General features: G+C 42.3%; 1 protein-coding gene across 1 annotated transcript in view; it reads right to left on the bottom strand.

Annotated features, from left to right (window-relative positions):
• Positions 1–25,195, bottom strand: part of LOC132888986 (zinc finger protein 345-like) — a 53,174-nt gene that overhangs the window by 19,046 nt on the left and 8,933 nt on the right. The window contains exons 2-3 of the mRNA XM_060925083.1: positions 22,704–22,875; positions 17,230–17,501 (exon numbers count right to left, since the gene is read on the bottom strand). Coding sequence (XP_060781066.1) covers positions 17,230–17,501; positions 22,704–22,875 — 444 coding nt within the window. The remainder of the gene's footprint in view (positions 1–17,229; positions 17,502–22,703; positions 22,876–25,195) is intronic.

Raw genomic sequence — 25,195 nt, 5'->3', positions numbered from 1 at the left:
TGAAAAATGTGTAATCTAAGTTATATTATTAACCTTACTTTCACGTTATAAGTTACAGATGTTATTTTAAACTTTGTCTTGTCAACATTTTGGAAATTGTGTTCGAGATATTGTTTAAAATGTCACTTTTCAAAGGGGGTGTACTCATTTACGCTGAGCACTGTATATGGAGTTAGCCACGACTGTAATGGTGATGAGGGCTATTTTCATATGAAGACGTTACTTTGTTCAGACCAATGCCGTGTGTGTGTCCTGACTCTCATACCCGTTAGAATCCAGGAGCATTATGAAAGCCATGCAAGCAGTGAAGTGAGCGAGTCTAGCAAACCGGATTCACTCCCGCTTCCCAACTACAGTCAGGAACGTGAAAAAGAGGGATGGCAACATACTGGAATGGATTTTGCTCAGGATATTTCCCCTAGCTGTAAAAATTCCCTTGAGAAGTAATGCATATTAACATTCTACACTAATGCAAAAGCAGTGTGCAGCAGTGAAACAAAAGCCATGGAAAGGTCAAAAATTAAAGGAGAAGCTAAAAAAAAAAAACCAGGCATTAGAGGCATAGGCTTCCACATGTTTAAAAAAAAATAAATCTACAAACAGTTTGGGCATCAGCACCCTGAATTGGCCTGCAATGCCATTTTCAAGGACCAGAATGAAGGGCTTAAAATGGACATTAAAACATAGCTATAGACTAGGCTGTTGCCTCTCGCGGTTACCAGAGGACTAGCCCCCCTGTAACCCTAGCTGTATAGGTGAGAGGCTGAGGGCTATGGAAACGAAGGTCAGCGCCACCCAATGCGCCTGACTGCATGGAGCGGGAAGGACTTTAGAGATGGGCTAGGCTGCATGTTCACTTAAAACTGCTGTAACTTGCCCAACCATAACTGACTATCATATGTGCCAGAGATTTCCAAGCTTGTTGGGGCTAAAGCACATCAAAGGTCAAATCAGAATGTCAAGGCACACCGAATTAAAAGTTGGCTATCGATTATGAAGAATGTCACACACATTATGATGGGCTAGAAGGTCATTTGCAAAATTTGACCTAGATTGCACTACAGCAGATTGTCAAATAATTATTAAAACAGATAGGTAAATCAGACAGGCAATTGTATAATTTATTAAAAACGTGAGGCAACGCTCATTACAGTGTTTTCCATGAGTTACCTAGACTGTAGTGACGGAAGCATTTTCAGAACACAAACACCATTTGATTTGAGACTGATAACATTAAGTGTCCACTCCAGTCATCCACTAATCCAAACACAATACGATGGTTATCAATTTAAAACAGCAAACAGATAACATCAATGGAGAAGTTAGCATTGATAATTAGCATTCATCAAACTTGAGCTTAGAGAATGTTAACATCAGCATGTCCGAATCTCATATCCTCGCTTTAAAACAGTGCACGGTTAAATTTGTAGTTTTAGCTTATTTGAGTCAGAAAAGCTGCTAACACATCCGGTAGCATGTATTCGTCATTCAAAACACAAGTGCATGCTCTAACCAGAGTTCAAAATAGGTTTATTTTTGGCTAAAATGAAATTATTCTGCATGTTCTCTATTCAATATTTTAAATTTCCTAAAAAAATAAATAAACCAGTTGAACACAGGTTATCACTTCTGCTTCATTTCTTTGAGGGCTGAAGTGTATGCTCTAGTCATTTTTTTTAACCGTTTATGAACTGTTAAACTCCTTAACCATGCTTTGCGGGTGTGGCTTTTTTGCTGTGGCATCACCATTCATATCGATACAACCAGTGTGTTTATGCTTAAATTACTAAAGCACAAAATTGTTTTGTGCAAGGTCTTCATAGATCTAAAACTCTTAATTTTGCTCTCAAAGTGCACCAGTTTGATACATTTAACTTTAAAATAAACAAAATTATCTCACAGGGGAGCATGCCCCCAGAGCGAGGGCCACTGACCCTAGTTTCACAAAATCCTGAGGGAAACACTATTATTCTGTCTTCTTTTTTTTTTTTAATAACTACTGCCAGAGGAAAAGCTACCTGTTCTTTTGCAAGTTAGGGTAGCTGTGAAAGAAATCTCTCTCAACTCAAACGTAGAAGTAGGTGACCGTGATTATGCAACATATCCTAGAAGCATGTTGATGTTCAAAAATAAATTTGACAGGTAGTGAACTAATGTGGCAAGTGTGTGTGGAAGGAGAAATCATGAGACGGAGAGCTCCGCTTTTTAATATAAAAGTGTCATTGCATAGCCTAGTAAACTAGACCCACCCGCCTAGCGGCCAAAAATATTTTTTGCCTGCGAGTGGGTCTAGCCTCGCACCATATCAACAAAACACCCCGGGCATCAAATCGTGCCCGCCAATCACAATGCAAGGTTTTTGTTTGGATTCTTTGGGCGGGCTTTTGCAGGAGTGATGACAAAGCTGTGCGACGCTGGAGAAAGCACAACAGGAAAGATGGCTACGGCTAGTGAACAGCGCACGTTTGACTCTGCTTTGGAATCAGTTTTAGAAGAATTAGACTTGGAGTTTTCATTGAAACATGAGCAGGAAGAGGCTCTCCGCTCATTCCTTTTCAAGAAGGACGTTTTCGCTGTTTTGCCGACCGGCTATGGCAAAAGTCTGATCTACCAGCTGGCTCCGCTCGTAGCCAAAAGGATGGGGCTAGTTTGTGCAGTACGAAGAATTAAACAGCTTTGAAACATTACTTTTTGATTGTTTCTTATTTTCCCGTTATTTTAAATTTAAGGGAAATTATTTCACCAAACACCACTAAATAAAAACTCTCAAAAACAGTTTAAGCAAACCCTTGAAAAACACTTGAAAAAAATAAGTGTATGTTAAGTATGTGGTACAGACTCCAAACTTGTGGTCATTATCCCCAAACTTCTTAATATCTAGAACCTGTTTATTAATTAATACGCATTTTGAAAAATTATTTATTTCAAGGCCTCCCCCACTGCTTTCTGTCGCTCTGACTACGTCACAGTCACTGTTGCGCTGATTGGTCAGAGCGTTGGCCTATACGCACAGAGACAGTTTGAAAGACAGCGGGTTGTTCCACCCCCACCCTTCCGAAATGTCTACGAGCGAGGCCAGACTAAATATTCACATTTAGTCTGGCTAGCCAGGCTAGTCATTGCATATTGTACAACGAAATTGGACGCCATCCCACCAGTGCAACATCTGCTTATTTTAGATTTAATTATTTATTTCGGTCATTTCAACTTTCAATAACATACACACTGGTTACATACATATCAGCAAGAAAGACCGAAAAGGATTAGACTGAAGCAAAAGCTTACTGCGTCTACCCTCATCACATTTCATAAATTAATAAATCTTTTTTTATGCCAAAGGAATTAAGGAAAGAAACAAAAAGGAAAAAAAAACTAAAATAATAGTAACAACAGTATCTGTTACATTTTGTTCAATACAATTTTACAGCTTTCAATTTCAAATGAACACCAAAACATACATATTGGATTTTGACATTTTCGTATTCTGTAGCGTTACATATCAAGTAGCTGGATCAAATTTAAATCAAACCATTTTTTTCCAAACATATTTCATATCTTAGTTTTGTATTTACTGATAATCTTATACGTTTGTATGCTTTAAGGCCTTTAAGCGTGTTACACAGTTTAATTTCATTTTCAAGACCATTCCATAAATTAAACTCCTGTTATAGATATACGCCTCTGTTTCACATTTGTTCTGAACTTTGTTTTAACAAATATACGAGTTCCTCTCAATTCATAAAGACACTCTCTGATTTGAAAAAACCTCTGAATACAGTCAGGGATAGTTTTGTTTTTGATTTTAAACATAAATTGAGCAATTTTGTAATCCACAAAATCACGAAATTTAAGGCCATTCAAGTTTATAAACAACTGGTTGGTTCACTATAACATACGTTGTGTATGATCCTAATAGCTCTTTTCTGCAATATGAAGATCGGGTTTGTGATTGTTTTACATGCATTTCCCCAGACCTCCACACAATAAGTTATGTATGGAACAAGCAGAGAATTATAAAGTGCGTGCAATGATTTTTGGCTTAGAATGTGTTTAGTTTTATGAAGTATTGCAATAGACTTGGACATTTTTGTTTTTACATGTTTAACTTGACAGGTAGTGAACTAATGTGGCAAGTGTGTGTGGAAGGAGAAATCATGAGACGGAGAGCTCCACTTTTGAATATAAAAATGTGTTATTGCATATCGTACAACGAAATCGGATGCCATCCTACCAGTGCAACATCTGCTTATTAAAAATAAAGAAATAAAAATGTCCATATAATATATATTAACAACTCAAAAACTCTAAAAAGACATACATGCACAAAACATTCACACACTGCTGTTTTTTTATTGTTTTTTTAATTGCACGGTCCCTTTAAAACAAGCACTGTTTAGTGCAGTTATGGCTCTTGGGTAGAAGCTCTTTTTCGGTCTATAGACCCCTTACACTGACGACATATTTACGTTAGCAACGGTCACTACCCTACCCTATACCTGGGGGACAAGTAAACTTTGTTTACATACTGTTCACATACTGAAGCCAAGCAAAGATGTCAGATGTCCGTTGCTGTTGTCTGAAGAAAACGACAGCTAAAAAAGCCCTACTAACGGATTACCTGGATAATCTTAGTTATAAAGAAGTGAAGGATACATGGAAATTGGAGTTTATTAGTGGCTATGATCTGTACAAAATTCCTCAAAACCAATGGAGTGACGGTGCAGATTTGTGGCCTAGTGTTAGCTACATGTTGGAATGTACTTTCCTTTTCTGGAAGAATCCGGACATGGAAGAACAGTTAAAAAAAAAAAAAAAACTGCACACCCCACTACATAAACAAGAAAACCTTTGTGTAAAGAATTTTTACCGACATCAGTTTCAGGGAACAGAATGCTGCAAAAGCCTGAGCATTTACTCTCAAAGGACTACTACTTGAACTGTGGGCTAGATGGTATTCCCAGCCCGCTATGTCTCAACAACCTCAAGGACATCAAGTTACAGAGCTATTTGCACTCATTTATACATTGATATTTATGATTTGTTAAAAAAGAAACAAATCTCTGAAGTATTATTATTTGTAAAATAACGTTATCTTGCTCTAGACTTTCAAACAACGTTGTAAGATTTTATTTTAATTTTACCTAATAGTGGATGGTACAATAATTATAAATGCAAACAGAATCGGCACATTCCAGTTGCAGCTGTAGTCATATAGCTAACTATAATCATATAGTTAACTATAATCACCCTTATAATAATAATTTCAATAAACTGTTCATGTTCAGTTCCCTCTTCATTTATTCTCTATTCAAAAGGCACAACTGAGTCACACAGGTTGATAAGTGTGCAACAGACAGTAACAATTTTATCCAACATAGTTTTTCCTGCCTTAGTCGATTTATTTCCATTTCACATGCCTGCAGCTGTTGTAAAGTTCAGTGTGTTTGTGTAGAACTCTTTCAAACTGTAGGTTCATTACTACACTCTGGCTCCAGGTTGACATTTTGCACAGGACTGAGTTCCTCTGATAACAGAAGCAAAGCTTCAGCGCTTTTTGCTCTTAATCTTTTCTGTTCTTTCAGGATGCATCAGGAGCATGTCGCTCCTTGTTGGGTTTTTTAACGAATTATGTCAGCGTTGTTTGTTTGGTGCCCAATCTGGGTTTTCCATGTCGAATGAGGAAGTTGGTTCATCTGGAAGAAAATCATTTGATTTTGTCTGAACACTTTCATGAAGAAGCTAATTCAAATGTGAGCAGAAATAAAAGGAGATTCTTAAACGAACTCTTCCATACTCTGTTGCGCCTGTCTATTTTTTAAAAAATAGATTTTAAATAGTCGCAAATTTCTCTGCAATTTTCAGGGTTAGCTCCTCTCGCTGTATTCTCTTTAACCACTCATATCTTCATTGTTCTTGAAGCATTTGCTTCTCTTTGTTAACATTTTTCTTCATAGCAGGGAAATGGTAATATCTTTTATCTATTCCTCGATTTAAATGATTGGAACAACCAAAAACAGCGCAAAAATGAACCATATTTAAGACTGTGTAAGCAAGGCTTAACCGAAAACTGGTGTCTTTTCACCTGGGGGTCAATTATCATGTGATGCGTAACGTCATGTGCAAGGGGTCTACTTGTCCATTTCTTAATTGACCTGAACTGCCTACCCAAGGGCAGCAGTTCAAACCGAGAACTTCTGGGGTGGGATGGATCTTTTAATATACTGAGGGTTCTTTTGAGGCAGCAGGAACCGTAAAGCTCTTCCAGGCAGGGAAGAGGGCATCCGATGATCATCTGGGTGGTGGTGACAACCCTCTGGAGAACTTTTCTTTCTGCTCGTGTGCAGCTGACAAACCACACACTGATGCAGTATGTTCTCTATGGAGCAACAATAGGAGGACACAAGCAGTTTTTGAGGGAGGTCGTTCATCCTGAGGATCATCAGGAAGTAAAGTCTCTGCTGTGTTCTCTTTATCACTTGTGTGGCATTAGAGCTCCAGGTCAGCTCCTCCTCTATGTGCACCCCAAGGAACCAGAAGTCCAGGATCCTCTCCACATATTGCGCACTGATTACAATAAGCTGAAAGTCTTCTTTTTCCTGAAGTCTATGATCAGCTCCTTGGTTTTGGTGGTTGAGGACCAGGTTTGTTGTCTCAGCACCACCCAGACAGCTGCTCAACCTTGTGCTGATAAGCAGACTCCTTCCCCCCAGAGATGAGCCCCACTATGGTAGTATCATCCGCAAATATGATGTCGTCATTACGGGAGCGAGCAGGGTGCAGTTGTAAGTGTAGAACAACTACTTGTTTAATCCTAGATAAAGCCGTGGCACAGCAGTTATGCTCATATTTACATAGGAATAACATCCATGAAACGTACCAGTCAGGATTTAGACCTCATCATAGCACAGAGACAGCTCTGGTTAAAGTAGTAAACGACCTACTGTTGGTGTCTGATCAGGGCTGTGTCTCGCTGCTTGTGTTGCTTGACCTTAGTTCAGCATTTGATACCATTGATCATTCCATTCTTCTGGATAAACTAGAAAATGTTGTGGGAGTTAAGGGAACGGCCCTCTCCTGGCTCAGGTCTTATTTAACTGATCACTATCAGTATGCTGATGCAAATGGTGATTTTTCTAGATACACTGCATTTGTAAATATCAGGGCTTTACATTAGCACCCGCCAAATGCGGGTAAAATTCGGCTTTGGCGGGTAATAACTTTAGTCTCACTAGCCACTTTGGCGGGTGGTTTATTCTGTGGGATGACAATATATTTTAATTGTAGTTTTCTCTGAAGGCATCTGATATAATAAACACATTGCAATGTAATATTACGCGCCTACAACTACCATGAGCACCTGCATAAACATTCTGACAACATGTTAGAATTGTTTAGAATGTTCGTTAACGTCTCAGATAAAAATCAAATGATACGGTAACCTGCGGTTAATGAACAAAGCAACAAAGTTGCTGACGACTGACAAGCGCACTGTGTGGCAGCATATAGCTGGAGTTTCAAACCCTGCTGCTCAGGAAAAAAGGGGCAGAAATGAGCAGGGCCGGAGCAGCATTTTAAAATCACCGAGGTCCGTGATGCGTAAAGCGCATGCCAAAAAATGTTCGCCATATTTAAATGAGAGGGTGAATTACACACCACACAAGAGATCTCATCTCATCATCTCTAGCCACTTTATCCTGTTCTACAGGGTCGCAGGCAAGCTGGATCCTATCCCAGCTGACTACGGGCGAAAGGCAGGGTACACCCTGGACAAGTCGCCAGGTCATCACAGGGCTGACGCATAGACACAGACAACCATTAACACTCTCATTCACACCTACGGTCAATTTAGAGTCACCAGTTAACCTAACCTGCATGTCTTTGGACTGTGGGGGAAACCGGAGCACCCGGAGGAAACCCACGCGGACACGGGGAGAACATGCAAACTCCGCACAGAAAGGCCCTCGCCGGCCACGGGGCTCAAACCCGGACCTTCTTGCTGTGAGGCGACAGCGCTAACCACTACACCACCGTGCCGCCCAGATTGGCTCGTTCATAGCAAAACCGAAAATACCATGTACTGCGAAGACTGTAGAAAGTCTGGCAAAGACAGGCACCAGTAATTTTAAACTTGAAACTACCAAGGACCACAAAAAGTCAAATGCACACATCGGTACTATAACATCAAAACCGGCGAAGACGGCTGGTTCACTACAGGGCAGCATTGCTTTCAGTCCCTGGCTGTCATGAAGTCGGCTGAGCTGGAGAGGATGGAGCTGCCGTTTAGAAACTTGCACGTGATTGTAAAGAAGATGATCCCGCCCCAGCTATCAACTTATGACCTGCTGGAAGCCTCAGGTCACGAAGACCATTTTTCATGGACCATTCAGACTCATCTGATGATGAATGTAATGAGAACATTTAATGTCTCTCTCTACACATGTTCACACACACAAAATTAATAGATAATACATAATATACATAATAATACTTGATAATACACATAATACTTGCGTATCAAAACATCAAATGTTTTTCAATGATAAATGTTTTGAATTGGACTTAATATTAGAATCAGTTCAGTTGTACTGAATGTTATTTTTCATATACGATATTTCATATTGTAAGGGGCTTGAATTTGAGTTCAATAAACAGAATACTCTGCTTATATTTTTGTCTGAATTGGTTGCATGTTTTCATAGAGGGAGCTACCTTAACAGCACTGAATACTTGACTGCTACTGTACAGATACATTATACACTGCCATTCATAATTAAATCTAGATCTTCCTAACTTGAACGTATCATGGTGAAGAAAAAAACTGCGATTTCCTGGCAACAAAATTGTGGCTAGTGAAAAGGCTGAATGGTTAGTGACTCGGGAAAACCACTAGCCATAGTGGCCGGTGAGCAAAAAAGTTAATGTAAAGCCCTGATTATATATTATATGTAAAACATCTGGGTGATATTATTCATAAACATGATATTAGTTTCCACTGTTATGCTGATGACACATATGCCCCTTTTCCACCAAAGCAGTTCCAGGGCTGGTTCGGGGCCAGTGCTGGTGCTGGTTCACAACTCGTTCAACTTGCGAGCCAGCTGAGAACCAGTTTGCTTTTCCATAGCTCGCGGTGCTAAGGGAAGCCACGTCATTACGTCACTGTCAGTTACGTTGTTGTATATGTCAGTTACATTGCTACGTTTGCATAAACCTTGGCGCGAATATCGAAGCAAAAACAACACGGAAGAAGCAGCAGCAGCAACAACAACAACAATAAATGACTTTGCGTTTGTACAGCTGCTGTTTCTCGTCGCTTAAAAATGGTGATCTTTCGCAGTCTTGTTATTGTTGTTGGTCTTAACAACTCCGCCCCCCCGCTGACGTAAGCGGTTCTTTCCTCTGGCCCAGCAGAGAGTTGGTGCTAGCCTGGAACCGGTTTTTCTGGCCCCAGAGCCAGTTCTTTGTCAGTGGAAACAGAAAACCCGGTTCCAAACTAAGCACTGGCCCCGAACCAGCCCTGGAACTGCTTTGGTGGAAAAGGGGCAATAGTTGTATGTTTCTACAAAACCTGATGAGAGACACTAGCTGAATAGAATTGAGAAATGTGTGAAGGACATTAGACACTGGATGCTTATTAACTTCCTTCTGCTTAACTCTGACAAGACTGAAGTACTTGTACTCGGACCACATGCAGCTAGAAGTAAGTTTTCTGATTCCACAGTAACTCTGGATGGCCTTTCCGTTTCTTCACGTGCAGCAGTAAAAGACCTCGGAGTGATTATTGACCCCGGACTTTCATTCGAAACTCACATCAATAACATTACCCGGTTAGCTTTCTTTCATCTCAGAAATATTTCTAAGAGAAGAAATTAAATGTCACTCCACGACGCAGAAAAATTAGTTCATGGTTTTGTTACCTCCAGGTTGGATTATTGCAATGCCTTACTGTCTGGATGTTCCAATAAGTGCATAAACAAGCTCCAGTTAGTTCAAAATGCAGCAGCAAGAGTCCTTACTAGAACTAGAAAATATGACCCCATCACCCCTGTCTTATCCACACTGCATTGGCTCGCAATCAAATTTCACACTGATTGTAAAATACTATTCTTGACCTTGAAAGCACTGAATGGTCTTGCGCCACAGTACCTGAGTGAACTTCTGCTCCTCTATGACCCACCACGCCTACTTGGATCAAAAGGTGCAGGCTATCTGCTGGTACCTCCCATAGTGAAGGCTACATCAGGGGGCAGAGCCTTTTCTTACAAAGCCCCACAGTTATGGAACAGCCTTCCAAGTAGTGTTTGGGAATCAGAAACAGTCCATGTTTAAGTCTAGGCTGAACGCATATCTGTTTAACCAAGCCTTTTGTTAAGAGTGTTTATGAGGGAAAGGAGTGGATCTGGAGAGTCCTCAGACAGAGTGTTTTGATAAGCCGGGATGTATGGATGCTGTCAGTTCCCCACTCACTTGCTCGCTCGAGTTTGTTGACGGTGTAGTGGCTGCTGCTTTATGTCCCGGGGCTCCCTCATGCCTGTGCTACCTTCTGGCTCTCCCCTTTTAGTTATGCAGTCATAGTTAGTTGCCGGAGTCCCTGCTTGTACTCAGTGCAAAATGTAAACTGTTCCTACTCATCAGGTGACATTGGGCATACCCAACAACCTGTGTTTTCTCTCTTTCTCTCCCCCTCCCCCCCCATCTGTCCCACTGAGTTACATGGCAATCCTGACCTCTTCTGCTCCTCAGACCTGCCTGATCCATTCTGATGCCCTACATCTGGTTGGAGTCTCATCACATCACTCCTGTGGAGGTTGAAAGTCACACTTGGCAGATGCTCTGGACTCTTACAGTAATGCTTTTATGGCTGAGGACTACAGCTGACTTGCTAACTTAAGCACTGCAGTTGTCATGAACAGTTCTGCACTCAAGTTTCCAGCAATGAAGAGTTAGAACATCAACAAAACTGATTTCATGTTAAAAATGTTAGAATCACATTGTCTCTTATCACCCAAATGAGGATGGATTCCCTTTTGAGTCTGGTTCCTCTCGAGGTTTCTCTCATGTCGTCTGAGGGAGTTTTTCCTTGCCACCGTTGCCACAGGTTTGCTCATTGGGGATAGATTAGGGATAAAATTAGCTCATGTTTTAAGTCGTTCAAATTCTGTAAAGCTGCTTTGTGACAATGTCTACTGTTAAAAGCGCTATACAAATAAACTTGACTTGACTAGAGGGTAAAGAGTGGGGAGCCATTGCTGAGGCAATCAGACAGGAAGTCCTTTATCCAGAGGCAGATGGATTAAGACAGTCCCAGGTCTGTCAGGTTGGACACCAGTCTGTGAGGGAGAATGGTGTTGAATGCTGAGCTAAAGTCCACAAAGAACAGCCTAGCATAGCTCTCCTGCTGGTCAAGGTGAGTGAGGGCAGTGTGGAGAGTTGTTGCTATGGCGTCCTCTGTAGACCCATTAGCTCTACAAGTATACTGGTGTCTAACATGGGTGGGGGACTTGAGATGATGCAAGTCTGAACCAGTTGCTCAAAGCGCTTCATGATGACGGGAATAAGTGCCACTGGTCAGTGGTCATTCAGGCTGCTAATGGTCTTTTTTTTGGCAATGGAAGATGGTAGAGGACTTCAGGCAGGGTGGGATGGTGGACTGGGACAGGGACTGATTGACTTATGTGACATCCTATGCTCTGTACATAACATGGTTCTAGATGTTTTATTTTACTACAAGATACATGCCTATCAGAAATACTGGACAGAGGTGGTCAATTACTGCAGGAGTCTTGGTCAAGGTGGCTCATTGCTATTTAAGTCAAGTTTATTTGTATAGCGCTTTTAACAATAAACATTGTCGCAAAGCAGCTTTACAGAATTTGAACGACTTAAAACATGAGCTAATTTTGTCCCTACTCTATCCCCAATGAGCAAGCCTGTGGCGATGGTGGCAAGGAAAAACTCCCTCAGACGACATGAGGAAGAAACCTCGAGAGGAACCAGACTCAAAAGGGAACCCATCCTCATTTGGGCAACAACAGACAGCATGACTATAACATTAACAGTTTTAACATGAAGACAGTTTCATTGATGTTATAACTCTTCATGACAACTGCAATCCTAAAGTTAGCAAGTCAACTGTAGTCCTCAGCCATAAAAGCATTACTGTAAGAGTCCAGAGCATCCTCCAGGTATAACCCTCAACTGTCCTCATGGGGCCGTCCTCCACAGGAGCGATGCGATAAAACTCTGACCAGACACAGGGCACCAGGATGGATCAAGCAAGTCCGAGGGGCAGAAGAGGCCAGCATCTCAATCCCAGGACCAACATGTAACTCAGAGGGACAGATTGGGGGGGGGGGGGGGGGATTCCGGTTGTTAGGTATGCCCTAAAAATGACAAGTATTAAATGTGTGTGGTAGGCTCGCAGAGACGAGTCTCTTGACATCAGGCATAACACACAACAATGGCATGTTAATATGGTTAAAAAATATCATGACCTGCTCTGGCTGGATGCTTGATTGGGTGATGGGAGCACACTCCTCAGCAATGATGAGATGCAGATGGGACCCTTAGGGCTGGCCAAGACAATTCAATTCCCTGCAGGCTACGATAGCCAGTCGAGGTCTCTACCCTCTCCACCAAAAGATTTTCTGTTGACTCCAGGTAACTCAGAGGGACAGATTTGGGGGGGGGGGGGGGGGGGGGGGAATGCAGGTGGTTAGGTATGCCCAATGTCACCTGAATAAGTAGGAACAGTATACATATTGCACTGAGTACAAGCAGGGACTCCGGCAACTAACTATGACAGCATAACTAAAAGGGGAGAGCCAGAAGGTAACAGGCATGAGGGAGCCCCGGGACATAAAGCAGCCAGCCACTACACCGTCAACAAACTCGAGTGAGCAAGCGAGTGGGGACTGACAGCATCCATACATCCCAGTTTACCAAAACACTCTGTCTGAGGACCCTCTAGATCTACACCTTTACCTCAAACACCATTAACAAAAGGCTTGACTAAACAAATATGTTTTCAGCCTAGACTTAAATGCTGAGACTGTGTCTGATTCCCGAACATTACTTGGAAGGCTGTTCCATAACTGTGGAGCTTTGTAAGAAAAGGCTCTGCTCCCTGATGTAGCCTTCACTATATGAGGTACCAGCAGATAGCCTGAACCTTTTGATCTAAGTAGGCATGGCGGGTCATAGAGGAGCAGAAGTTCACTCAGGTACTGTGGTGCGAGACCATTTAGTGCTTTAAAGGTCAATAGTAGTATTTTATAATCAATACGAAATTTGATTGGGAGCCAATGCAGTGTGGATAAGACAGGCGTGCTGTGGTCTTCTAGTAAGGACTCTTGCTGCTGCATTTTGAACTGGAGCTTGTTTATGCACTTATTGGATCATCCAGACAGTAAGGCATTACAATAATCCAACCTGGAGGTAACAAAAGCATGAACTAGTTTTTTCGCGTCATGCAATGACATTAAATTTCTTATCTTTGAAATATTTCTGAGATGAAAGAAAGCTATCCGGGTAATGTTATCAACGTGAGTTTCGAATGAAAGACTGGGGTCAATAATCACTCCGAGGTCTTTTACTGCTGCACGTGAAGAAACAGAAAGGCCATCCAGAGTCACTGTGTAATCAGAAAACTTACTTCTAGCTGTATGTGGTCCTAGTACAAGTACTTCAGTCTTGTCAGAGTTAAGCAGAAGGAAATTAATAAGCATCCAGTGTCTAATGTCCTTCACACATTCCTCAATTCTATTAAGCTGGTGTCTCTCATCAGGTTTTGCAGAAACATACAACTGTGTGTCATCAGCATAACAGTGGAAACTAATACAATGTTTACGAATAATATCACCCAGAGGGAACATATATAGAGCAAAAAGCAGTGGACCCAAGACAGAACCTTGTGGAACACCAAACTTTACCTCGGTACATCTAGAAATATCACCATTTACATCAACATACTGATAGCGATCAGTTAAATAAGAGCTGAGCCAGGAGAGGGCCGTTCCCTTAACTCCCACAACATTTTCTAGTCTATCCAGAAGAATGGAATGATCAATGGTATCAAATGCTGCATTAAGGTCAAGCAACACAAGCAGCGAGACACAACCCTGATCAGACGCCAACAGTAGGTCGTTTACTACTTTAACCAGTGCTGTCTCTGTGCTATGATTAAGTCTAAAGCCTGACTGATACATTTCATGGATGTTATTCCTATGTAAATATGAGCATAACTGTTGTGCCACAGCTTTTTCAAGGATCTTGGAGATAAAGGGGAGGTTTGATATTGGCCGATAATTGGACAGCTGACAGGGATCAAGGTTAGGTTTTTTAATCAGGGGTTTGATAACTGCTAGTTTAAAGGATTTGGGTACATAGCCAATCCTAAGAGAAGAATTGATTATTTTTAGAAGCGGTTCAATTACTTCAGGTATTATCTGTTTGAATAGACGTGTAGGTAAGGGATCTAGTACGCAAGCTGAGGCTTTTGATGCAGAGATTAATGAAAGTAATTCAGTTTCTTTAAGGGGAGTAAAACATTCTAACTGATGATCTGATACAGTTATATTGTTAACTACAAGGTCACTTTCATTGTCTGACCTTAAATTAGTAGTTTGAATTTTTTGTCAGATATTCTCAATTTTGTCATTAAAAAAATTCATGAAATCATTACTATTACATACTGCAGGTGTGCATGTGTCTATAGTGGACTTATTCCTTGTTAATTTTGCAACAGTATTAAATAGGAATCTAGGATTATTTTTGTTATCTTCTATTAAGGAGGAGAGATATGTTGATCTCGCAGCACTAAGAGCTTTTCTATACTTCAGGAAGCTCTCCTTCCAAGCTAATTTGAACACTACCAATTTTGTTTGATGCCATTTACTTTCCAATTTTCGAGTGGTCTGTTTTAAAGTGCGAGTGTCATCATTATACCAGGGTGCTAATTTTTTGTCTCTGACCATTTTCTTTTTTAGAGGAGCTACATTATCTAAAGTATGGCGGAATGTTGACTGTAAGCATTCAGTTGCCTGATCAAGTTCTGCAGGGGCTGACAGTGACCCAGTCAAAGTTGATTACTCTGGGAGATCATTTATAAAGCTCTGTGCAGTAGTTGACGTGAAAGTACGTTTAATACTGTAGCGTGGTGAGGTGCATATATTATTACTCAGACATAGTTTGAATGAGATGAGATAATGATCTGAGATAACTTCAGACTGTGGAAGTATGATTATATTGTCTACGTTTAATCTGAATGTTAGTATTAGATCAAGGGTGTGACCACCATTATGGGTCAATCCTATGACATTCTGATTAATCCCTACTGAATCTAAGATGGACACAAACGCTGTTTTTAAAGGGTCTTCTGGGTTATCGAAGTGAATATTAAAATCTCCGACAACTAAAGCTTTGTCTAAGGAAATAACCAGATCTGAGATAAAATCTGCAAATTCAGAAAGAAACTCAGAATATGGCCCCGGGGGCCTGTAAATAATAAGCAATGGAATTAACTGGGTAGACTTCTTTTTCGAGGCTACATACATTATATGAGTATGAAGAACTTCAAATGTATTAAATTTATAACCAGGTTTTTGTGTTACACCTAGATAATCGTTATAAATAACCGCAACGCCTCCTCCTCTGCCAGTTAGACGAGGCTGGTGTATATAACTGTATCCAGGAGGACTCGCTTCATTTAAATGTTATATATTCATTTGGCTTAATCCATGTTTCAGTTAAACAAAGTACATTAAACTCCTGATCAGTAATGAGTTCATTAACCATTAGCGCTTTAGATGTAAGAGATCTAATATTTAATAGCCCTACCTTTAGATCAAAGGTGCTGGCAGCGGCTGTACAGTCAGTATGACCTAATTTTATATTGATTAGGTTACTGGAACAAACTCTTTGAAAATTTCTACCTTTCTGTTGAGCTCGGGGAACAGACACAGTCTCAATGTAGTGGGCCCTGAGTGACGACTCTGTGCAGCTAGCAGACAGTCGGTTTAGCCTGTTCGTCTGCTCCCTGGCCTTGGCTCTGGATTGTCAGAAATTAACTAGGCCTGTTCTGAGACTATGACCTATGCTGCAGGAAATGAGAGCAGCACCTTCCCGAGTGGGATGGATACCGTCCCGCCCTAACAGGCCAGCAGTGCCCTCAAAATTAGCCCAATTATCTATAAAGCCCACACTCTTTTCAGAGCACCACCTGGACAACCAGCAGTTCAGCGACCATAACCTGCTGTAAGCTACATCGCCACGCCGCACTGGGATGGGGCTAGAGCATACTACAGCATCGGACATCGCCTTCGCTAATTTAAACACCTCTACGAAGTTACTCTTAGTAACCTCAGACTGACGAAGGTGTATATCATTAGCTCCTGCATGGATAACTATCTTTGAGAACCTGTGCTTGCCTAGGACCCTAAGATTACCTGCTATGTCCGGCACCCTGGCTCCCAGTATACACCTGACTAAAGCTGATTTAGCCCCTAATGTTCTCCAAGCTTTAACATTAACAGCCCCATGAGCCTTTGCACTCTGGCAAGGCTCCGTGGAACTGGCAACAACTAAAGCGACTGCCTTTTCTGGTCGCTACAATAATAATCCTCCTCCCTGGAGCCAAATTTATTTTCAAAACGGGATTAAAGGCCATTTAGATAAAAAAAAAGTAAAAGTTAAAAGTGACTACCTACAAACATTTTTAATGAAAAAGTACAGTCATTGTTGTATTTAAAAAATATATATATATATTTCATGAGCCTGCATGAAAATGCATGGGGTTGCTCAAAATTCCACAGCACACTTCACTTTGTCTCACAGCACACCGGGTATATACTGTCTCATCTCATTATCTGTAGCTGCTTTATCCTGTTCTACAGGGTCGTAGGCAAGCTGGAGCCTATCCCAGCTGACTATGGGGCGAAAGGCGGGGTACACCTTGGACAAGTCGCCAGGTCATCATAGGGCTGATGCATAGACACAGACAACTTGAGCACTGAGGTGTTACTAGTATTTTTATTAACAGGCAAGTTCCACCACACTGGCTAAAAGAACCGATGTCGGACCGCATTGTGCTCAAACTTGCGATTTACACCACTACTCCACATATCATCTGCAAGAAGAAATTGATATTAATTGGAGCTACCTTCATCTAGTCATCAGATTTTGTTACATAAAAATATACAATCTTTATAATAAAATTTATGACAAACTCACAACCGAGGAGTCGCCACTGTTCTTGGCTTCCTCTCGGTTCACCAGCTCTCCCTGGCAGGGGCCAAAGTGTGCACCTACTGGAACAGTCTCCCCCTTATTAAACACTCCCAGGCCTGCATCAGGAATACTGGACTTCTGGATTTCTAGCCCAGGAGGAAGTGTTTGTCTGGCTCGGTCAGGGACTCCCATGGGAACAGGAGTATCGGGGATGAAGAGGGGTGGTCCATGAACCTCGCATTTGTTGAGGAAGAAGGATTTGCAAACTTCACAGTCTGGGAGTAGAGAAAACACAACAGGAAGAAATGAGGCCCAAATGTGTGTGCAATCTCTGTGTGTGTGTCTATCTAAGACCATATACGGTACATTAGTACTGTATAAAGATTATCCTAAGAAAGCTTGCCAGTAAGGTTCACTGAGCATCTGGTTGAGACTAGAGGTGTCCATCAGGACTGGGATCAAACAGGACACAACCAAGTACCAGTATTGGCAAAAAATATGGAAACACCTACCAAAATAACAAAACACCACAATTTGACCTTTTGTTTTCAAGTTCTCTTAATAAACTAAACATTTTCATCATAACAAACAAATGTTACAAGTAACCAGAGTAAATCATTCTAAAATATTATCAATATTTGGTACGGAACCCCTTGACACTGAAGTGCACTGACACGATCAGGCATGCTATCAAAGTTTATGAATAAAATCAAGTGGAATTGAACTCCATATGTCTTGCAACACTTCCCAGAGCTGTGGCAGGTTTGAAGGAGCCCTTTTCACCTTCTCTCGCTCCATGTAGTTCCAGACTTGCTCAATTATATTCATGTCAGGACTTTGGGCTGGCCAATCAAGAATTGCCAAGCTGCCATCTTGTTCTTTGTTTTGTAAATACTGTTTAACCATCCCAGCTGTGTGTTTTGGGTCATTATCTTGCTGGAAGATAAAAAGTTGTTGCCAATGAGAGCTCTTCCAGAAGGCACAGCATGATGGATAAGGATTTGTCTGTACTTGTCAGCAGTGAGAGTCCCATCTATTTTGTAGAGATGACCAACTCCATTGTAGGTGATGGCTCCCATACTTGCAGGACCCCTCCGCCATGTTTTACTGTGGGAGAAATACAGTTTGCCTTGCATCTTTCCCCCTTTCTGCACCTGACTTACTGTTGCATAGCGTTGCCAAATAATTCAAAATTTCTTCTCATCTGAGAACATCACCCTTTTCCACTGCTCCGAAGTCCAACTCCTGTGAATTTTTGCCCAGTTAAGTCTCTTCTGCTTATTTCCACCTCTCAACAAAAGTTTTGCGCACTGACACATGACCTTTGAGGCCTTCTGCTGAGAGCGTCTTCCTAACCAGGTGTGGGGAGACATCCTTGCCTGTAGCATCTTGGAGGTCCTGTGCCAGTTCCTTGCTGGATTTCTTCCTCTCTCATAGGGATGTAGTCTTGAGGTACTGGAAATCAGCTTTAGTCAACTTTTTCTTCCTTCCTCTGCCTGAAATGTTCTTGAAGTTCCCAGTCTTCTGGTGATGCTTGAGGCATTTCCAGACAGCACTGTGGGTCACATGCAGTTTCTTTGCTATGGCTCATTATGAATGGCCCTCCTCCCGCAAAACTTTCATCCTAATACGCTGCTCTTCTGAAGTTTCTCTCTCTGATGCCATTTCTGCCTGTTGCCTGGCTGTAGTCAGAGGATAAATACTTTTTCTAATGAATTATTTGTAGAGACCACATGATTTAATTAATGGTTTTCACCTGTGGAATAATTAGCATATCATGGTAGGATTGCCCAACAAGGAGTGATTAAGGTGGTTTTTGGGGCTAAACTAAACAAAAAGAGATACTATTTCCAATATTTTTATGATGTTTAACACACAACGATGGCCAAAACTGCTAGTATTTTCATGGGTAAAGTATAAAGTTGTGGTTAAAAGGTGTCTCTGTATCTTCATAATGTATTTCAGTTGCCTTCAGTGCAGATTCTGATGTCATTTGCACGGATTAAGTATGCAAAATCGATCTTTTCCTAGGCATTTCCATGTTTTGTGCCAGTACTGGATACGAACATGAGGTTTTTTTTTTACTTCCTTGTGGGAGTAAACAAATGGTCAGATACGAAGCTTGCAGGGCAAAATAAAACGAAGGTTCATTAACATGACTGTGGCACTGCATGATGTACAGTGGGGCAAAAAAGTATTTAGTCAGCCACCAATTGTGCAAGTTCTCCCACTTAAGAAGATGAGAGGCCTGTAATTTTCATCATAGGTACACTTCAACTATGAGAGACAGAATAGGGGGAAGAATCCAGGAAAGTCACATTGTAGGATTTTTAATGAATTAATTGGTAAATTCCTCGGTAAAATACGTATTTGGTCACCTACAAACAAGCAAGATTTCTGGCTCTCACAGACCTGTAACTTCTTTAAGAGGCTCCTTTGTCCTCCACTTGTTACCTGTATTAATGGCACCTGTTTGAACTCGTTATCAGTATAAAAGACACCTGTCCACAACCTCAAACAGTCACACTCCAAACTCCACTATGGCCAAGACCAAAGAGCTGTCAAAGGACACCAGAAACAAAATTGTAGACCTGCACCAGGCTGGGAAGACTGAATCTGCAATAGGTAAGCAGCTTGGTGTGAAGAAATCAACTGTGGGAGCAATTATTAGAAAATGGAAGACATACAAGACCACTGATGATCTCCCTCGATCTGGGGCTCCACGCAAGATCTCACCCCGTGGGGTCAAAATGATCACAAGAACGGTGAGCAAAAATCCCAGAACCACACGGGGGGACCTAGTGAATGACCTGCAGAGAGCTGGGACTAAAGTAACAAAGGCTACCATCAGTAACACTACGCCGCCAGGGACTCAAATCCTGCAGTGCCAGACGTGTCCCCCTGCTTAAGCCAGTACATGTCAAGGCCCGTCTGAAGTTTGCTAGAGAGCATTTGAATGATCCAGAAGAGGATTGGGAGAATGTCAGATGAAACCAAAATAGAACTTTTTGGTAAAAACTCAACTTGTCGTATTTGGAGGAGAAAGAATGCAGAGTTGCATCCAAAGAACACCATACCTACTGTGAAGCATGGGGGTGGAAACATCATGCTTTGGGGCTGTTTTTCTGCAAAGGGACCAGGATGACTGATCCGTGTAAAGGAAAGAATGAATGCGGCCATGTATCGTGAGATTTTGAGTGAAAACCTCCTTCCATCAGCAAGGGCATTGAAGATGAAACGTGGCTGGGTCTTTCAGCATAACAATGATCCCAAACACACCGCCCGGGCAACGAAGGAGTGGCTTCGTAAGAAGCATTTCAAGGTCCTGGAGTGGCCTAGCCAGTCTCCAGATCTCAACCCCATAGAAAATCTTTGGAGGGAGTTGAAAGTCCGTGTTGCCCAGCGACAGCCCCAAAACATCACTGCTCTAGAGGAGATCTGCATGGAGGAATGGGCCAAAATACCAGCAACAGTGTGAGAAAACCTTGTGAAGACTTACAGAAAATGTTTGACCTCTGTCATTGCCAACAAAGGGTATATAACAATGTATTGAGATGAACTTTTGTTATTGACCAAATACTTATTTTCTGCCATAATTTGCAAATAAATTCTTTAAAAATCAGACAGACAATGTGATTTTCTGGATTTTTTTTTCTCATTTTGTCTTTCATAGTTGAGGTATACCTATGATGAAAATTACAGGCCTCTCTCATCTTTTTAAGTGGGAGAACTTGCACAATTGGTGACTGACTAAATACTTTTTTGCCCCACTGTATTTACAGTATTTTCTTAGGACTTGCCTGGTCAGGGTTGTTTTAAATTCAGCTACTTGTTTGCTTATCTATTGGGGAACAGAATTTCCCAAATTTGTTATGAAAATCACATGCAGGTACAAACAAAATTAACTGTGGCACGGTGGTGTAGTGGTTAGCACGGTTGCCTCACAGCAAGAAGGTTCTGGGTTCAAACCCAGCGGCCGGCGAGGGCCTTTCTGTGTGGAGTTTGCATGTTCTCCCTGTGTCTGCGTGGGCTTCCTCCGGGTGCTCTGGTTTCCCCCACAATCCAAAGACATGCAGTTAGGTTAACGTGGGGCAGCCTTGGGCTGAGGTGCCCTTGAGCATGGTACCTGACCCCTGACTGCTCCCCGGGCGCTCTGGTGTGGCTGCCCCCTGCTCTGGGTGTGTGCGCGCACGCGTTCACTGCTTCAGATGGGTTAAATGCAGAGGATGAATTTCACTGTGCTTCAAGTGTGCATGTGACAAAAAGTTTCTTCTTCTTCTGTCCACACAGTAAGTAAGTAAATAAATAGTCCAACGGGGAGGAGAACTTGCAAAACTTCACACAGACAGCAACCCGAGCTTAAAATCGAATCCAGGACCCTGGAGCTGCGCCACTATGATGCCCTGAAATCCGTATATTTGGACTCCTGTCTCTCACACCCACTGTCTCTTATTGAACATTCCATTCCAGAAGCATAATGAGGGGCATACTCTTTGTCCCCTATTAAATCACAGCTGGTTGGGATCTTCTGCGAGCTTATGCATGTGGGGAACAGAGCACATAGCACGGTCCTCCAGGTGTGTTTTGCTATCATGTGACACAGCATGAGCTGCAATTGAAAAAGAGGAGTTTGATGGCTTTACATGTCTTGGAGGAAGTACGTGTTAGCCTTCACTCACATGGTTAGAGAGACCTGGCTAGTGGGTGGATACTAGCAGGTGACCACACTGGACGACAAATGGGTGGAAGAAGGGGGGGGGGGGGGGGGAACCTATAATCTTCTAATGTGGTGAAGACGTTATGACACATTTATTTAACATTTATGGAAGGAGACCCAGGTATCAGTCAGTAAGTTTCCCAAGATGGAAGAGTCTTCAGGACAGAGGACTTTGTGCTTTCTGGTTTCTCAGTCACACGACATCCCACATTTTTTTTTGTCTCAGAATAAAACACAGGAGTGGCTGGAGAGAATGACAGACATTCTGCAACATTAAATGTAAACAGAAACAAATTAAACATTGAATGTGTCATTCATTAATAAATTCAAAATTGCAATAACAAGCAAATCACTATGGTTTGAGGGGAATCATACATTTTGGGCCATGCTGTAATATGAAAATAAAACCATGCAGCATAGATTTTTTTTAATACACACCCATCGTGTGATATTCCATGCTTTTTTTGTTCAGGTTAACATCCTCGGTTTATAACGACTAAAGTATTTTAAATAAACAAACAAACAAACAAATAAAGTTTCTCTCACTCCTCGCTACCATGTTACACGCTCTATAAACAAAGTTCATACTTTAATCAATAAAAAAAATCTAAATTTCAATGTCAATTTGTTGATTAAAATTATAAGAAAGACTGAGGCTACATGCCAAATGTACTGTATTGCACTTTTAGTGCACCAGATAGTGTGCAGGGTAGAATAAACAGTGAGTGTTACTGAGCACCAGAGTGGCCTAATGTCTTACAGAGATAGTCTTTATCGTCAGGATCTTCCACTTTAACGGAGAGACCTTCAGGTGGGTTGTCGAGATCGTCTCCATAGCTGTAGATATTCAGCTCCAGCGTCTCCTCTTTCTTCACACAGGCTTCTGAGGTCTCTCCATCTATGGATGTCTCTGTTTTCATGTCCTCACACAGCTAAAGATCAAACAAATCTGTTAGGGCGGGACGGTATCCATCCCACTCGGGAAGATGCTGCTCTCATTTCTCGCAGCATAGGTCATAGTCTCAGAACAGGCCTAGTTAATCCACGACAATCCAGAGCCAAGGCCAGGGAGCAGACGGACAGGCTAAACTGTCTGTCTGCTACCTGCACAGTCATCACACAGGTTCCATTACATTGAGACTGTGCCTGTTCCCCGAGCTATACAAAAAAGTAGAAATACTCAGAGTTTGTTCTAATAATCTAATTAATATAAAATTAGATCATACTGACTGTACAGCCGCTGCCAGCACCTTTGACCTACTGTAAAAGGTAAGACTTTTAAATATTTTCTCTCTTATGTCTGAAGCATGAACTGTTAATGAACTTCTTACTGATCAGCAGTTTAAGGTACTCTGTTTAAACAGAAACATGGATTAAATCAAATGAGTCTGTAGCATTAAACGAAACTAGTCCTCCTGGTTGCAGTTATATACACCAGCCTCGTCTAACTGGCAGAGGAGGTATCGCGATTCTTTATAATGATTATCTCGGCATGACACAAAAACCTGGACAGTTAGTACGAAGAACTTCAAATGCATTTGTGGCAGTGGGGGCGTGGCTTAGTGTCAGTTTGTGAATGTAGGGTGGGGCCAGGGAAGGTGAGTGGCAAAGTCAATGCACCTGTTGTTAATTAAGTGTGTGTGTGTGTGTGTGTGTGTGTGTGTGTGTGTGTGTGTGTGTGTGTGTGTTGCAGTGACTGTGGAGAACAGAAATAGAGGGAGAGAGCAGAGAGAAGAAATTTCCCCAGACCAAAACACAACTGTGTGTACGCACACGTCTGTGTACCTAAACGCACATTAGAACAACATCGCCAGTGCTTCTGGACACGGACACTGGAGGAGGTCAGCCTGCCATTTGCATTCGACCAATAGCGGCTGAGGGTGGAAGACCATGACACCAACAGGATCATCAACCTGGTGACACTGGAACAGTTTATCGCTCAACTTCCAGAAGGAACGGCAGACTGGGTCCAGAGTCATCGCTCAGCGTCCCTGGAGCAAGCCATCAAGTTGGTGGAGGGCCATCTGATGCCGGTTCCGACAGCAGGCGGATGGGTCGCCTCTTCTCCCTTCTCTTCCCGTCCCCACCCCATTCCCCCACCACAGAGACGGGGGCTGGCTCCCCACAGCTGGCCCACCGCACCAGGGGTGTCCTCCCGTGTTCTCCTTCCGCATCTGTGATTGAGGAATCACACAGTGACTGGAGCAGCCCGGCGGTCCTGGTACCCAAGACTGATAGATCGGTTCTTTGTAAACTATAGAAAAAGTCAACGTGGTGTCTAAATTCGACACATACCCAATGCCTCGCATTGATGAGTTGCTTGATCGGTTAGATGCTGCTCACTTTTATTCGACACTGGATTTAACAAAGGGATATTGGCAGATCCCCTTGACTCCTCTATCCTGAGAGAAAATGGCCTTTTCCACACCGTTTGGATTACACCAATTTGTCACGCTTCTTTCTGGGTTATTTGGGGCTCCCGCCACATTCCTGCAGCTCATGGAGAATATCCTCCATCCCCACACTGCCTATGTGGCAATGTACCTTGACGACATTATCGCGTACAGCAATGATTGGCCTCGGCACCTTGAACACCTTAGGGCTGTCCTAGAGTCACTGAGGCATGTGGGTCTCATAGCTAACCCCCAAAAAAATGTGCAATTGGGTGGGTGGAAGTACAGTATCTGGGTCATGGGCAGGTGTATCCCCAAATTGACAAGACTGCTGCGATTGCGGCTTGCCCGAGGCCCAAGACCAAAAAGGGGGTGAGACAGTTCCTGGGGCTGGCTGGCTACTATCCTAGGTTCATACCTAATTATTCAGATGTCACCAGCCCACTGACTGATCTCACTAAAAAGGGAGCACCAGATCCGGTCCAGTGGACGGAGCAATGCCAACAGGCTTTCACCAAGGTAAAAGCTGCAGTGTGTGTGTGTGTGTGTGTGTGTGTGTGTGTGTGTGTGTATGTGGGGGGGGGGGGGGGGAGACTTTTACACTCCCCTGATTTCTCTCTCCCCTTCATTTTACAGACAGACACATCAGACAGAAGGCTGGAGGCCATTTTGTACCAGAAGGTGGAGAGCAAGGAACTGTAAATCAGCTGCAAGCTCTCAATGCACGAAAGTATGTACAGCACCATTAAAAAGGAGTGCCTGGCCATCAAGTGGGTGGTCCTCACCTTCCAATACTACCTGCTGGGGTGCCCTTTCACTCTCTGTGCGGACCACGTGCCCCTCCAGTGACTCCACCGCA

The sequence above is a fragment of the Neoarius graeffei genome, chromosome 7 (genome assembly GCF_027579695.1).
Source record: "Neoarius graeffei isolate fNeoGra1 chromosome 7, fNeoGra1.pri, whole genome shotgun sequence".
Taxonomy (NCBI): domain Eukaryota; kingdom Metazoa; phylum Chordata; class Actinopteri; order Siluriformes; family Ariidae; genus Neoarius; species Neoarius graeffei.
This window is presented reverse-complemented; position numbering and strand designations above follow the sequence as displayed.